Raw genomic sequence first — 16,550 nt, 5'->3', positions numbered from 1 at the left:
CGCTGCTCCACGTCATGCTGAGGAAGTGAGAAGATATATATCACTCAAAGTCTCAAAGTCCCATGCGCGCTGCGATTAAAGGCGTACGGTCCTTAGATGGCGCTAGGTCATCATACAGACCTACCTTTGTTGAGTTAGGAAAGAACTGCACAGCTGGTGGCCACTAATGCTCCGCAAGGGAGGCCAAAGCCATCAGCGTCAGCCATTCGATGTCGTAGAATATGTACGTAAGCTGTATAGTTGCGGTAACGATTGCTACCACAGTTGCCTAGTACACGTGACGCATATACGGCAGGATGAAGAGCTTTTTCATGTGTTCTCGATACATGGAGATTTGAGCATTAGGTGTCATGTTGTCATGTGTCTGGAAGATAGTAAAGGAAGTCATCATCCAGCACGAGCAGGCCGATGCGAGGTTAACTGGTTAAGATGCGATGTGTACGACGTGTTATCCTTGTTATCTGGCTCCCCTGAAAGTATTGCTTTATGTGCTTGTTCGGGGCCTGACTTCAAGGCCTGGGACCCCAGCATCAAATCCCGGTGAACCAGTCCTTTTGTATGATAAAAACGCAAAAAAAACATATTGCAGTACCAGCTGAGAGCGCTCTTCAAGACTTGGTACGCCGGCAGGTAGCGGTCCTGCCTCAATAACTGCAGGATGATCCAGTCCCCACTGCCTTGCCTTATTAAACTTCGGTACTCCGTTAAAACTTAATAATTTGAGGTGGTACTTCATTAAGTGAAAAGCTTGTCTATCCTCAGAAAATGAATAATTGGTGAGCTAGGTGAGCTCTTTTCGTAGCTTGGCAGAAATGGCGAAGGCCAAGACGACTTGGTAGCCATTCCTTAAAGTTCCATAGATAGGCTGTATATTTCTGCTAGGTCGAAAAACTGTCAGAAGGCTCTGGCACGAGGGGGCCTGGTCGATCGATGCTGTTGGTTTGTGGTTTGTAGCAGCTGGCAGCCGAAAAGGCCTCCCGGGGTGCTGGGATTCCGCTTTAGGGCGTATATATATTTACTTAGGTGTACAGATTGCTGCCGAGGTGTGGAGATAAAGTCTAGTTGATGGACTAGATTTCACATGGCGAATTGGTGGCGATGGATGACCTGTCTCTACGGATGTCGGGTGACTGGATGAGGAGGGGTCTAGGTAGCAGGACCCAATAACCACCGTTGGTTGTACAGTGGAATCAACTTTCAATAGCTATAGTCCATGGCCCCCCGGCTTTGATGGATCCCCCCGACTCGTGCGGGACTTGTAACTTGTAACTTGTAACACACACATATGGCTGCAGCCATGGAGACCGACCCAGCACTGTTACCTGCCCCTTGTCTTACGAAAGGAGCCATTGATTGAGCTTTTGTTGACTTTTGGGGCCGCCTTCGGGGTTTTGCAGCTCTGGGAATTCCATGAATGGGATGGGATTCACATGTGATGGGATGTAGGGTCACATCACCTTTCCTGTGTATTGTGTCGGACAAGTTGTTCTGTTCACGGCGGGAGCAGACACAAATGGACGTTGTCGGCTGTTGTTAGCTGGTCCGGTTATCTGATTCTTTGTTCGGTTTCTTTCAATTTTGGAACTTTTGGGGAACAGGCCTCATCCAGCAACAGCGTGCAAGTTCCCGTCAGTTTTTGTTGGTGTGCCTTCTTGTGAAGGTCTGGGGCCTTTCGCCAATTCGAGAGCTTAATAGCAAATTCCCCCGTGATCGCGGGTTTCTGAGCCTTCCCTTTTGGATTTGCTTTCTGCTTTCTAGGTGACACTTGCGTTGGTCTGGGTGGGAGTCTTGTTTGCCCTGAACGTTTCACGTGCAGTAATGCACGGCTCGCTGGCCCACTGACTCTACTCTTCGTGAGTCTGGAGCCCACTGTAACACACACACACACACACACACACACACACACACACACACACACACGCGGCTAAAGCCTACGGCAAAACTGTGCTTTCAGTTTTGCCTTACAAGGAGGTGGCCATATGTCTGCATAACGATAGACGCAACACCGTTGACAGCAGGCAATAGAGTCACATGTTGTCGCCAACAGGTTAAGTTGCTCATCGGGAGGCACTTTAGTTAGTCGTAACACATGGCCCAGAAGTCATTGTATTATGTGGGAGCTCTGGACTTCTCTGAGTTGATGGGAAGCGGGATCACGGGCAGCGGCCGGTGCGGATAGGTAGGTAGGTAGGGCCAGCAAGCCTGCTCAGGTATGTCAGTCCAGGTTGCGAATGTGTCCGTTGCATTTCGAACATCGACGGGGCGCGCAATGTTTCCGGATTCGCAAGCATCCTTTATTTCCCTGCGGTGTGCTCAACCTGCTGGTCCCGCGGTTTTCATGACGTCGCAACAGTACAAAGAGACGTCTGGTATTCGCGGCCAACAGCATGGGGTATCAAATCCGCGCCGTTGCGGCGAGGTTCTGAATGGACACGGAGCGAGGTTCATGGTGAACCCTTCAGCTCTACGGTGGGACCTTACGCAGGCAGGCAGATACGTCCTCTTACGCGCTTTTGCCAAGTTCTTAGTTTCTAGCGCCCTTTATTTATGGATGCGTCACAAAGCTGCACGTTTTGAATCGTAGGCTGTACTTACTAGTCAGCGCTTTCAAGCTCATAGGGCGATCGGCCGCATGAAAGAATTCGAGAATGCTGAACCACTGAAAACTATTAGTTCTTCACAGATCTTTTTACAGCTGTAGTTCGTTTGCGAATCGTCACTAAGAAGCGAGGTAGCCCGCGGACTGTTCCCGCCCCCTTTCTTTCAAATTTTGGGTGTGGCTCCAAGATAGACCTGATTTTCGTTTTTACCTTGTCAAGATTATACGCATTGGTACGTATTGAGTTGTCGCAAGCCACACAGCCCACGTTCTTTGGCCGTCCTTTTTCATGGTCGGTTCTGCGTCGGGACGCGACATTTTTCCATCTCGGTTTCAGCGCCTGAAACCGCGCGCTGCTATAGCCTTGTTTGTACGGCTTAAGGTCGGGTCGAGTTGGACGACAAAAGGCAGGTCGAATGGGCCTCATGGGCAACTGCCCGCGGGCCGAAACGACGGTCTCGTTCCGCGTACGCAGTGTACGTCTCCCTGCTGTACATCTTGCCGCATCCCCGGCGATGATGAGAACTGAAACGTCAACACCGTCCATCGGCCCCACCGCACTCTTAGCTTGTAAAGTGACTAGCCTCCGATCAAAAGGATCCTGCGTGTAAGGTTGGCGTCTAGGTGCGCCCGGAAGAATATGTTTTCAAGCCCTTCATTTTTTTGTTTGCATGGGTAATTCAGCCATCTAGTGCCCATGACTCGTCCCGCTCGCGCGCGCCACGCCGGCGACATTCATTTTTTATCGTTGGGTGCGACCAGGAAGCGAGTCGCCGTTTTATAGCGTTTTGCATCTCCGCTGTCGCAAAGTAAGGAGCAACTTTGAAGGTATACGCTTAGGTGTTTTGGCCATCGCCAACCGCCGGTATGCCTAAAGACAGGCGATACGTCGAATCGGGGCTTTAGCGTTTTTCCATCCTTTCTCATTGCATGCTTACTCAGCGGTCCATCATGTCGACGACTGCTGCTGTAACGACGCATGATTCGGAAGGCCATAGCCTTGTTACGTGATATATTTAACACTTTTCATCGGTATCAAGTATGTAATGTTCCTGTCGCAGCCTGGGGGTGCAGGCAGGGAATCGAGTAACCTGGCTGATGTACATATCTGTTCGGTCCCTGTGGCAACGAATAAAAGCATGCGTATTTTGCCTCATGAGCAAATTTTTCGATTGGAACTTTGTTTATTATAACTCAGCCGCGAATCGGCGGAAGATTTCATCGATGTGCGTACTGAAGGCCAGTCTACCCTGACGTCGAAGGATTACAGAAGTTATTATTATAAGCTTTATATACCAGTATATATCTTTGTAGGTGAAAAAACAACCCCCGCACCTTAGGCGATGCGAAGTGATTGTGCCCACCTGCGCCCGCCACCTGCGTACGGCAATCCAACGGCGAGCACAAATAAAGCAGGAGTGCACTCTTTAATGTATTGCAAGGGTGAATATGGTAGAAGCCCTTACACAATGAGGCTTCCCATACTAGGTACCTTAATCCTGGCGGCCAGCCTGTGAGTTGGAAGTGGCATTGTCGATATTGTTTGGCAGGTTCTACTTTGTGAGAGCTTTTATGGATTATATAAACATTAGCTGATATTGCGCTGGGCTTAGTACTGTTGGGATTTGAGATCTCCTAAATCTTAGGCTTTCCTGCGCCCTTGCGCTCTTCTTTTCCATCGCAACCATTTCATTGACTTCAAATTGTTACGAGGGCATTAATCTGCTTGTCAGCGTAACATCACCCTGCCGCCATCTCTACAACCGATGCTAACCCTCCGGTAGCCTGCTACCTGCGACGCAACAACTCACCGATTCCATTCCTTATTGTTCACAGGTTGGCCGTCAGCGAGGCCCAGACATTTGGTTCAGGGCTCTTCCCGAACTTCCCATTCGTTGCATGCCAGAGGTCGCAGTCGGCCTACAAGGTTGCAAGCACCGTTACTTCAGGTGGCAGCAACACATACTGTTTTACACTTCGTGTCAGTGTTCCAGACAACTGCGCGAGCTACTGCTGCCAGGATGCAGACCTTCGGAAGTTCGAGGTGGGCACCCCGCGCGTAGGAAGTTATAACGCCATCACACATAATCATCCCGAGAGTGTGCAAACATCTTGATGCAAACCAGATAAGCGCAACGAAGTGAAATAATGTGTTCTTACGGCTCAGCTTGTCCCTCCACAGCTCTGACCTGTGAGCGCACTGCAAAAGACCGAATTGCAAGCGAGCGGTGCCGCGTTGTGCTTGAGCATCTAGCGAGGCCCAGTCGCATTTCCTATACATTCCTGAATTTTGCAACGCCTTCACTTGTATTCGTTCGGTAGTGCCTTCAGCTTTCCGTGCAGTGAGTGAATCCTGCCGTTGCGATAGATTTTGGAAATAATTATGCGGGCTAAAGATGCGGACATCGATTCCGCCCCTCTAGATATCCCACTTAAATATTTTTTAGCACCTTCCCGTGCGCCCAATTATAAGTGTGCATATATTAAGCGACTAAATAGAGAGTGCTTAGTAACCACCAGCGCCTATGGGCACATGTTTGCCTGCTCGCCGTTCTGTACTTCATCTGCCCTTTCCCCGAAACCACCCTCTCCATTCAGCTCCCCTTCTCCCCTTCTCTCCTTCTCCCTTTCTATCGCTCCGCATGGCTGCTCTTCCCGTTCCATTCCTGCGCCCCATTTGCGTCCCCCCTGCTACTCAAACCACTGCTCCCTAACCAGCCTCACCCACTTCCCTTGCCCCTTGTCCCCTGGCCCTGCCCCACGGCACCCCACGGCAACCAATGAATCGCGACCCCAGCTGAACGTCTATCGCAAGTGCGATATCAGCGGCATCAAGCTGCGGGCTACACTGGATGGCGCCCCGGCCAAGACCGTCCCCACGATTGTTGAGGCGCTGGACGGCAAGAATGACTCCACAATCCTCCGCTTGCCAGCCCTGGGACTCAACCAGAGCACCGCCGACGGGGTGGAGCTCTGCATCACATTGGGCCCCAACAGCAACGGCGAAGGCTGCCTGACCCTGGAGGAGCTGTGTGTGCCCCCGGAGGGCTTCCCAGCGGGCACCTGCACGACCGCCCTGTTCGACACGCAGAACGACTGCTGCCCGCTCAGCAGGGTCACCGTGCCGCCACCATCGCCGCCACCGTCACCACCACCGCCCGCGGGCTGCTCCATGTGCGCCTACTTCACCGTCGTGCAAACGGTACCGGTCGCAGTGCCGTTCACCTTCAGCCAAGCCGATTGTGATAGCTTCGCTGCCACTGTCAGCTCAGGCATGGATGGGCTGTCCATTGGCGCGGTCGTCCGGCCCTTCGAGCTGCAGCTTTGCTCTGGCAGCGTCGTGAAGGTTTGTGGCGGCTTGGACTACAGCGGGCCAGCAGACCTGCTCTCCGCCACACTCGAGAACCTGGCTAGCTTCTGGCTCGAACAGGCCCTGGGCGGAGGCACATGCCCCGCCTACCTGCTCGGCCAGACCATCAGTGTCAACATCGGCGGTGACGGTGATCCAATTAACCCGCCGCCATCTTGCGGTGTCTCGGTTACCAAGGCGGCGGCTTGCTCACTACCGACCGCGGCAGATGGCCCAGCTTGCGAGTAAGTTGAGCCTAGCCGCGGAGCTCTGTCTGTCTGACTGTCTGTCTGTCTGTCTGTCTGTCTGACTGACTGGCTTGCTGGCTGGGGTTGATGCGTATTACGTTGGGAGGTGTGACTTCAAGGAAAGAAGGTCTGAATTATTCCGCGGCGGTTGTGCTTTATGCGGGAGAGGTGGCAGATGGCTGGGGTTCAGTGCGCCTTCCTAGTTGCGAGCCGAGGAAAACAGTATACCGGGTTGATCCCTTGTGAGCTACAGGATTGGCATATATACACCGTGCATTGTACTGCAATAGGGTGGGTTGGCATGTACACCAGTGCGCTGTACGTCTGCCGTACATCGTGTCAATCTGCACGCTTACTCCGGGCTCTCCCCCGCGCCATCCCGCTGCCTCGCCTCCAGCTGCCCCTGGATGCCGCGGCTCCTAAGCTTTCCTCTCCTCCTCAAACGGCTCCTCAAACGGCTCCTCAAACGGCTCCTCAAACGGCTCCACATGCCGATCCACACGCCTTTGATACATTCTAGTTCCCATCTGATTTGGTGTCCGTGTCTGACGTGTTTTCCTACTAGGGTTCCGCTGTCTGTCCTCCCCGCCCTCCCCCCTTCCTTCGTCTCTGCAGCTGCAACAGCCGGCAGAGGGCCACACCCTTCGCCATGGTGCCCGTATACACCGAGAAGAAGGGCCGATTTGCGAACACCAACATGTACTGCTTCGACTTCCTTACCATCGCCCCGGAGTTCCCCAATGTACGTCGTACATCCGCATGACCTACGTAGCTAGATCAGGCTAGGGCGGGAAGGGCATGCTGGGGTTGGGTTAGTTCCATAGTGGTGGGAGGAAGGGCGGGGGGTTCTCAGTCGGTTGCTGTTGCGGAGGGAGGAAGAGGGAGGAAGAGGGAGGAAGAGGGAGGAAGAGGGAGGAAGAGGGAGGAAGAGGGAGGAAGAGGGAGGAAATCTGCTCGAGGCAGGGTGGCCCATCCGTTGGGTCTGTGTGTGTCTGTGTGTGTGTACACATGTGTATATGTTATATTTGCAAAGGGGAAATGGAGGGATGGGGGCCAATAAAGTCAGGGGCGAGGTTCCAGGGGAGGTGAGGGGCTTGAGGATGGTACGAAGGGCCACTGGGTGGAGGATGGTGTATGTGTGTATGTGTGTGTGTGCTCTTCCTTGGCAAGCGCATGCGTCATGGCGTTGATAGCGGTGGATAGCGGTGTGATGATGAGTCATCGACATTTGCAGTACCGGTCCGTATGCGGCTCGTCGCTCCCGTGAACTGAACTGTTAATAGCAACAGCAGCAGTTAGCAAGCAGCAGCAGGAGCAGCAGCAGTAAGCAGTTGCATCATTAGCTGTAGCAGCAGGAGGCCACAGATGCCGGTGCCCGGTGATCTCGCAGAGCCACCCCACCCCACCCCACCCCACCCCACCCCACCGGACCCGACCCGACCCGACCCGACCCGACCTCCATCCCGATGCAACACACTTTTCTTTAACCCCTCTCTAACCACGTTCCATTCTGCCCCACAGGGCCCTTGCGGCAGCACCACCACCCTCGCCAAGGTGGAGTTCTGGGTGGACGACGCATACCGCCGCAATCTGACTTCAGTGGGCGTGCAGCCCTCAGATGCCACCCGCATGACCTGGCTGGCTCCCTCTTTCGCCACCAGCGGTGACCTGACTCTCAAGGTCTCTAATCTCAACTGGAGCCTCAGCCAGGCCAGAGGCGCTCGGATCTGTATGGACCTGGACAAATCCGTTCCGATGGCCGACTTCTGCCTAGGCAAGGTGCCTGGACACTGCTGGTAAGTGAACGGAACATTGTAAGGGGGCCAGGGGCGTGCGAGGATGAAGGGCTTCTTAATTTGTGGCAAAGGGAAACGCTGAATTGAGATGTTGTAGGTATACGGGGTTTTACCGTCGGCAAGATCCGCAGCAAAGTAAGGTGAGGCGAATGGTGGCACGCATCACGGGGAGTGGGCGGTATGCGGCGATCGAGGCCCATGCAGGCTTGTTGGTGTGCCACAGTGAATGAGGGGGTGGGCTGGAAAGGAGGGGAACGGAGTTAAGGGGGGGGATGTTTGGGACTGCTTCCCCGATCAGTCTTGTGCTGTTTATAAAAGTTACAGAACTGCGCTTGTGGCAGATGATGGCAAAATGATGAAACGGTGGAAACCAAGCTATGTAAACCAGACACAATTAGACAAAAGGACGGAAGAAGGGGCACCAGTGGCACGTTGAGTGCGGTCGTATTTCTGTGTGAGCTCGGATGGGGAGCAGCTGCACACGCCGTCTTCATTTTCTGTGGCAGCGTTCTAGCTAAGCGAAGCCGCGATGGGGGTGCGCTAGGTAGGACTGAGAGCTAGGGAAGCGGTGTGATTGGTTGGGAAAACGCATAAGGGGTGTCGGGGGGCTTTGGTCGTGCGGGAGGGCGGCGGAGGAGCCCGGACAAAGGGTTTTTTAAGGCCCTGCAGTCTCGAGCAGTCTGTAGAGGCAAGGAAAGGGCGAGGTGGCCGTGGCAGGCGCGTTTGTCGAGATGAACACGTGCACGAGTTGAGGCTAGATGTCCATGTCGATCAGCAGAATTCAGATTCATCCATCCAGGGGGCAACAGACGTCTAAAGCGCCGTCCGTAGCACCACTTGCACACAGCCAACAGGCCTAACCGTGCCCACATGCCTCACAACCACATGCCTCATCATGCTGCATCCCAATCGCTACCCCACTTCCCCTGGCCCCTATCAACGCCGCCTTCTCCCCTGCTTTCCTGTTCCGTAGGGCTGCGCTGTTCGATACCTCCCTGAAGTGCTGCCCGCTGTACATCGCGAGCACTTGAGCGGCCGTCCTCGGGCGCCAGCCGTTTGACAGCAGCCCCAGTAGCTTCAGCAGGCGCCAAGGTATCACCGCAGTAACATTTGCAGCAGCAGCAGCAACAGCAGCAGTTCGGCTGTGATGTGGTCACTGCTCTCATGGGCAGGGTAACCCCGAAGCCGCCACCGTGCAGAACTGCTGGTACAGCAGCAGTTGCAGCAGCAGCAGCAGCAGCTGATGCCGCTGCTGTTGATGTTGTTGACGCTGCGGTTGTTGCTGTCATCATTGCATTACTGTTTGATCGACCCGCATGAGGCACACAGGTAGATTCGCAACTGGAGAAGCAGGATGCGGGTGTCGTGGCAGGCCTCTGCGGCCCCAGCGATGCATAAAGCTGCAGGCTAAATCATTGCATTTGTTTGGCGCGGAAAAAAACTGGTACATGTGTGCGTGCGTTACTCTTAATCATCGCGCCAAGGACGCATGGGAAATCGCCATTGTGGTGGCACGTAATCGGCGGCTGCATGTGTAAACCCTACAGGAAATCAAGTAGGGATCTGTGCATGTAGCATCCGAACCCGCAGCACTAGTGACAACATCCGGTGGCGTGAAGTCACAGGGGACGTGTGTGGGGTATGATGTTTCCCCAGGAACTGAGTTCTCCTAGCATGCTCGCATGTTTTGCAGTTTCATCGTATGTACGGCATGTTGTACAATGGATAAATGGGACTGGGGACTCAATGAAAATTCTGAAAGGCAGTATTAAGTTTTGCGGTTCTCCTGAGAGTGGCGCTGCCCTAGCCACGTGGTTAGTCGTACGACGGCAAGCCGTCGTACGAGCCGATTCTCTGGACCGGTAATAGACATCTCCCCGGCCTATTCATGATTTGTTTATTATGGTAAGCACGTGCATTGCCTGGGAATCATAAGCTTGTTGTGTATATGAAGGGCAGAAGCTGTTTCATCTTCATCACAACCTGTGTTTTGTCGCCCGTAATGGGCAGACTGTACACACGCCCAAAAACGCCGTGTGTATGGGTTGACGATTACGTAAGGATATGATGCACACACGACTACAATAGTGACCGCAACGGAAGAAGATACGTGCAAGAGCACGCGAAGGCGGCTTGCTGAACAGCAGAAGGGGTTGCTTAACAGAAGTCCGCTAGAAGTTCGTTATCCTTGGACCAGCAATGACTGTGCCAGCAGCCTTACCGCAGTCGCAGTCTATCGCACACACCCATCACGGCTGATTGCCACAGCTCACAGCAGCCAACTCAGCAGCAGTCAGTGTCCCCGTGACGCACACCTGCCCCGTACGGCTCATCATGTTTTCACGTGATGTACGACACGCGCTGGTTCCACGTAGGCGCAGGACAGAAGCCTGCTGCCTTATCAATAAGAAAATGAAGAATGGAAATGGCTGGATCACCGGCGCTAGTAAGGGGAGATATAATAATTATGGCCTCTGCATTTGGACGCTACAAAAAAAAGTCGCAGTGGGATCTGAAGTTCCCAGTTAAACTCAATTGTCCATCGACACCAAAATCACGCTAAACGCTGGTTTAACGAAGCTTGTTTTAAAGGCTGCAGATTGAAGTTACTCCAACATAACCCATCACCAGGCTAGAGACGGCTTCTCCATGTCGGAGTACATGTCAGACAACACCAGGCCGGCACACATACATAAGTCGGCCGTGTGCCACCCCAGGGATCTCAGAGGACTCGACGGCATCCTCCGACGGCATCTGTTCCTCCGTTTCTCTGTCATATCGTCAGGTCCTGCGTCTGCACAGCTGTGTTCAACCACGCGGTATACACATAATGCCCTCAGTGACACTTCAATGCTATTCATGACCACATGTAGCTGCCATCACAGCATAGCCAGCAAGAGGCCCAACACATTGCCCCACACGATGGCTATAGCCCTCGTTTGGGGCATTGGACATACATGCAATCTGCAGCGTAGCTAGCTAAGCTGCGCTGCAGATTGTATGTATGTCCGATGTCAAGAGGATAACTAACCATCCGTACTGCCTCCATGCAGATGTCGGAATCGTCCCTCGGAAGGCCATCCATGAATGCTTGAGAAGCCCTCCCGTTCGTCATGGAAAGGCCCTGCGAGGCTGTGAAGCTGTAAGGCCGAAGGGCAAGCGGCAGAATTTCCCAACCGGACAAGATCATGCTTCCTTTGAAAGCCGTCGGCGAATCGGCTTCTTAATCTCTGAAGAGGCACTTGCTCTTGAAGAGGCGCTTGCGGGGCAGCGCGTGCTTGCTGCCTGCGTGATTGTTCGGCCTTGGAAGGTTGAACTATGCTCGAGCGAGCCCAGCCAAGCTGCCCTGCAGTTCCAGTTTGCGCGCTGTGGCATCGGGCGCAATGTACATATATCGTCATCAGCTAAAACGGCAATGACATGGATTTGGGGAAAAGACGAAGTCCGTGGTGTGTTTGTGACACGGAGGTGCGCATGATGCTGACGATTCATTCCCAATCAGGTATCGATGCCACACCTCACTGGCAGCCCGCCATGCTTTGCAATGGGTGGTTTAGCCGATCTTCCGAACTATTCTTCCTCCTTCCAAATTGTGGCAATATGTAAACGCGATATTTGTGTTTGTGCATGCATAAGCCGAGTTGTATCATGGACCTTGACAGAATGACTATGCCTGATGTCGAATGCAGGTTGCACCCGGTTTACGCAGTCAAATGACACCCAAAGCGTAAGATGATAACGAACTTGTAAAATCATATTTAGGCAAGCTTCACTTCCTTCATTCCTACGTATATAATCTGTATGAAGTCGTTGTATCGAACGTCGGGAACTGGCGCCATGAAGCCAGGTCGTCAGCTGCCAGCAATGGCGACACAGAGGAGTAGAGAGTCGCCTGTTTTTTAACTGGGCAGTTAATCGACTAACTGATTAATGCCAGTGAAAGGTAGGCAGCTGGTAGGCTAAAGTTGCCGTGCATCTCCGTCCCGCCCGACTCTCCGTCCATAGGCTGTCCACACACGGCATCGAAGAAACAAGCAGCCAGACGCATGCTCACATAAAGATAATGAAAATTAATAGACAACGACATCAAAAATATCAGTGCGCTTCATCGATGCGTATGATGGATCGGATTATAATGGAATATTCTATAAAGGTCAGGTGGTACCCCAATCCCTGCCTGCAGTTAACCCGAATGCCGTAACTGATGATGAAAGGGAACCAGGCCGCACCTAACAACTGCGTTAACGAACTGCAAAACATTACAGATGAAGGCATATTCAAATTAAGTGTTCATTTTTACAATGTTAAATCAATAGAGTCAACGAAATTCTTGTCGGCCTCTTGAAGTTGCGCCGCGGAGTGTGAGATACATAATAAAGTTGAATAAGAACCTGTGAATGTACATGTAATTGCCCTATGCAAGCAATGCTGCTGAATATCAGCGACGGCACCTTCCTACACCTCGAGAACCAGTAGACGTGGTCCTTAATCACTACGAGCATAACTTTAAAGCTAAGTTATTCTGATGTTTTGTCCTCCCGACGACGCATTTCGCTTTCGTCTTTTCCGAGGACCATGGCAGGGCCGAGACACACAGCGACATGGCTTATTCCCAGACTGATTGTTCTTGGAAGTCCATGCCTCTGGCGGAAAATATAGGCGCTGGTGGCGGCATGAGCCGGGTCCCAGCTCCTACCACAATGTATTAGGCGTATTGTACCTTGCCGCGCCGCTCTGAACCGCCGTGCTATTTGGAACACGAAAACTCTCCATGGCTAGGAAGATTCGATTGCACAGGGGTTATATGTCGGTATTACAGGAGGCGCGACGCGACTAAAGCTGGTCGGGGGTTTGGCGATTGCTGTCGGTGTGAGCAGTCTCTTCCAACAACCAGCAGCAGAAACCTGGCCAGCTTGGACGAGTAACATCTGGCGTGCCGATTGTGTTCGCGGCTGTTTAAATTGCGCTCACATTTCTGTGGGCTGTGGGAAGGCGGTACGGTGCACCCGAAAGAATGTGATGGGCGGGCGCGTGCTGTGCTTGCAGAGAGGTCCTCCCGCACACCACATCCATCGTCTCAGGTGCAGTGCACGGCCCACTGGCCCCTGGCTCTATTCTCTGTGATTCTGGAGCCCAGTGACCATCCAATCTGCTGGCGGCTGTCCCCCCCGCCCCCTCCCCCTCGCGTGCGTTTTTTTGATGCAAGGAAGACGTGTCCCCAGCGTGGCCCTCTCAAAAAATCAGAATTTTTCAGGAAATTGCAGAATTGGTAATTTTAATCTTTTTCCAGTTCTTTCCAGCGCGAAGCGCCCAGGGGGGCCCCGCCCTGTAGGAAGGGACCAAACATAATATTTCGGCCGGCTTAAACGCGTCATTGGTAATATATTGCATTCTCTACTGCAAGATATCTCGCCTGTAGCCAACAAAAATCGTATGAGCACAAACAAGTTTGGCTGCCTCCATTGACCGAGGCCAAGGTCGCATCAACGCCTTTCGGGCTAAATTTAATCTCAAAAGGTGCCGCGTATCTCATAATACAATTCTGAGGTGACGGCGTATGATAACTCGAACACCCAGCTTGCGTTACCATTTGCCCGCACGGGCATTCCGACTTGCCACCAGCAGGCCGACAAATTTGCTTTCATTTCTCTATGAAATACGCAAGCCGATGGTTTGTAAAGTTAATTTGGCCAATGCCTTCGAAGAGTTGCAGTGTGCCACGATGAAGCTCGCGACTGTGGGGCGGAAGCATACCTCCCACAGCATCAGCACTGCTGCAACAAGCACAGCTCCCACCACGTTGACAGTACCCATCAATTGTCACGCGTGCCGCCCTAGCTACCGGTCTGTACGGAGGCAGAGGGGCCCCGCCCTTTTTCCGGCTTCGAGGACGCCGACATACAAGTCGCAGTGTCAAACAACATCAGGTGCTCGAACTGGAGCACCAGTTTACCCACCGTCCCCGAGTCTGTCACGGGAAAATTAGCAGGACACGTCGCTGAGGCATACATAGTGCTATAACATGTATCGCAGCCGCGAGGGCTTGACTGTGTCGTGATTGTCTACATGCGCGCTAAACCCTAAGTCTATAAGACTAGCACAGTTAAGCTAATGTCCCGCGCATGAGCCACCGGAGCCAAACATCCACTCAGAGTGGGTCCTGAGAGACAGCTTCACACGGTGTGAATCACACCTCGATCTCCGCGAACTCAGCCGGCATTGCAGCGCTAAATAGACGTTAGACGATCTCTTATAGCGTGTCGGTCCGTGTTTGTCGTGTCCTTGTAGCGGTAAGCAGCAGCGGAGAAGCCACCTGTGACTCTTCGGAGTTGTTCGGTAATATCTTACCGTTGTTCGTTGTCTTCTGTTCGGACGATGGAACGATTAACTTGACTAACCTGTCCTTGGGGCCTTGGGAGCCGGCAAAGTGGTTGGGGCTGCTGCTAGGGCTGCGTATCCCTATCCTAGCGTATCAGACATCCCTTTATCGCCATGTTACAAGTTACAAGTGCCGCACGAGTGCGGGGGGCTGTGAAAGCCGGGAGGCCATGGACTATGTATATTGAAAGTTGATTACACCGTACAACCGATGGTGGTTTGGGTCCTGCTACCTAGACCCCTCCTCATCCAGTCACCCGACATCCGTTGAGACCATCCAGCCATCAGACCATGACAGCCATCACCACCATCTTAACATGCGAAACTTAGTCCATCAATTAGGCCTCATCTCCACAACTCAGCAGCGTTAGGAAACCTAGACCTCCCGAACAGTGTCGGGGGTCTGACCGGGGATCAAATACACAAAGGTGTCACCCGACCAAACAATCTACCGCACTGTAATTGGCGACAAGGGGTTCTTCTAATCAGAGGAGGATCATGGTGATCCGACGTCTGGCGCTGGCAATCGATCCAGATGAACATATGTCGATGCCGACGCACTGTTTTTACATGTTGCTGTTGGAGGTCTGCAATAATCAAGAGATCTGAATAGCACGGAGGGACACGATGAACAGCTCCACCCCGAGGAACTCCTTGCTTGCCCGTGCAATCTGCAAGGTGAACCGCCACATACAGCAGCAACAGCAACAGCAACAGCAACAGCAACAGCAACAGCAACAGCAACAGCAACAGCAACAGCAACAGCAACAGCAACAGCAACAGCAACAGCCGGCCCTGGGGCGCATCATCACCCCCGAGCAGTCGGCCTTCCTCCCCAAACGGCTCATCGGGGCCAGTGTGATGTTCCTGCGCCACCTATCCCACCTCCTCCGCAAGCAGAACCGCCGGGGTCTCCTGGCGTTCCTGGACTTCGCGAAGGCATATGACACGGTGGACCGAGACTTCTTGCTAGCTGCAATGGAGGCGATGGGGGCGGGCCCGCAGCTATGCAGCTGGGTTCGGCTGCTGCTCAGCAACACGCAGGCACGAGCCATGGTCAATGGCTTTAAATCAAGGCTGGTTGGGATGGAGGCAGGCGTGCGACAGGGGTGCCCCCTCGCGCCTCTGCTGTACCTCTTCATCGCCCAGGCCCTGCTCTGCTGGCTCCGGAGCCGAGATGTGGGGGTCAAACTACGGCCGAACGACCAGGACCGCGTCACAGCCTGCCAGTTCGCGGACGACACTGAAGTGGCGCTGGAGGGCGAGGAGTCAGTACCGTCGTTCCTAGAAGCCATGGAGACCTTCGCAAGGGCATCAGGCCAGCGCCTCAATGTGGAAAAGGTGGAGCTGTTGAAGGTGGGTGCTGAGAACCAGCAACAACAGCAGCAGCAACAACCGGCGGGTAGGCAGCAGCTGCAGCAGCCACTACACCAACAGCCGCAGCAGGAGACAATTGGTGGACTCAAAGTGGTCACCACCGCCACAGCCCTGAACTTGCCGGTAGACAACCGGCCCACAACCCCGCAACCCGAATGGCCCAAGATGCTGGCAGGCGCCTACAAGCGGATGCAGCGGCTCGCCCGCTTCCCACTGTCAGCCTTTGGCAGGGCCACCGCCACGTCCGCCTACGGCCTGCAGACGGTCACCTGGCACATGGAACATGGCGGACCCCCTCCAGACAGCACTCTGGACCACATCGAGCGGCTGACGGCCCGCCTGGTCGACCGACAACAGGGCCCAGAAGACCCAGGCCAGCGTCTCACAGGTGTACCCAGCAGCCTTTTAGTAGGCCATCCGTCAACCGGGGGTTTCGGCCTGCTGCCGCTCCGACAGCACATCCACGCTCGCCACGCAGTCTGGGCCGTGCGATTCATTGCACAGGCACTACCGGCGGCAGGTTGTGAAGGTAGGGGTGCGGGAGGGGAAGTAACTGGGGGAGCAGGCGGAGACGAGGAGGTGGCAGCGGCAACCAACAGTGAGGCCCGGGGCCTACACCCCTGGGTACGCACGCTGTCCGCCTACCTGGAGCTAACCCACCCTGCACTCCAGCCTTGGGCTCTGACAACCGCCCGGGCCACGGGACCGTGGCTCGGCAGCAGCGACCTTCCCGCAGACATCAGCCGGATCGTGGGGGCACTGGGTCACTTGCCGCCTTTGGAGGACATTGGCAGAACCCCACT

At 53.9% G+C, this 16,550-nt stretch overlaps 1 protein-coding gene across 1 annotated transcript; it reads left to right on the top strand.

Annotated features, from left to right (window-relative positions):
- Positions 1 to 4,068: 4,068 nt before the first annotated feature.
- phV11 (extracellular matrix glycoprotein pherophorin-V11) lies at positions 4,069 to 9,023 on the top strand (the record flags this gene model as incomplete). The annotated part of the gene is made up of 6 exons (XM_002949749.1): positions 4,069 to 4,112; positions 4,436 to 4,643; positions 5,397 to 6,193; positions 6,812 to 6,938; positions 7,718 to 7,992; positions 8,966 to 9,023. The coding sequence occupies 6 exons, from the start codon at positions 4,069 to 4,071 to the stop codon at positions 9,021 to 9,023; spliced, it is 1,509 nt and encodes a 502-aa protein (XP_002949795.1).
- Between the last annotated feature and the right edge of the window lie 7,527 nt (positions 9,024 to 16,550).

Source organism: Volvox carteri (genome assembly GCF_000143455.1).
Source record: "Volvox carteri f. nagariensis unplaced genomic scaffold VOLCAscaffold_15, whole genome shotgun sequence".
In the NCBI taxonomy this organism is placed as follows: Eukaryota; Viridiplantae; Chlorophyta; class Chlorophyceae; order Chlamydomonadales; family Volvocaceae; genus Volvox; species Volvox carteri.
This window is presented reverse-complemented; position numbering and strand designations above follow the sequence as displayed.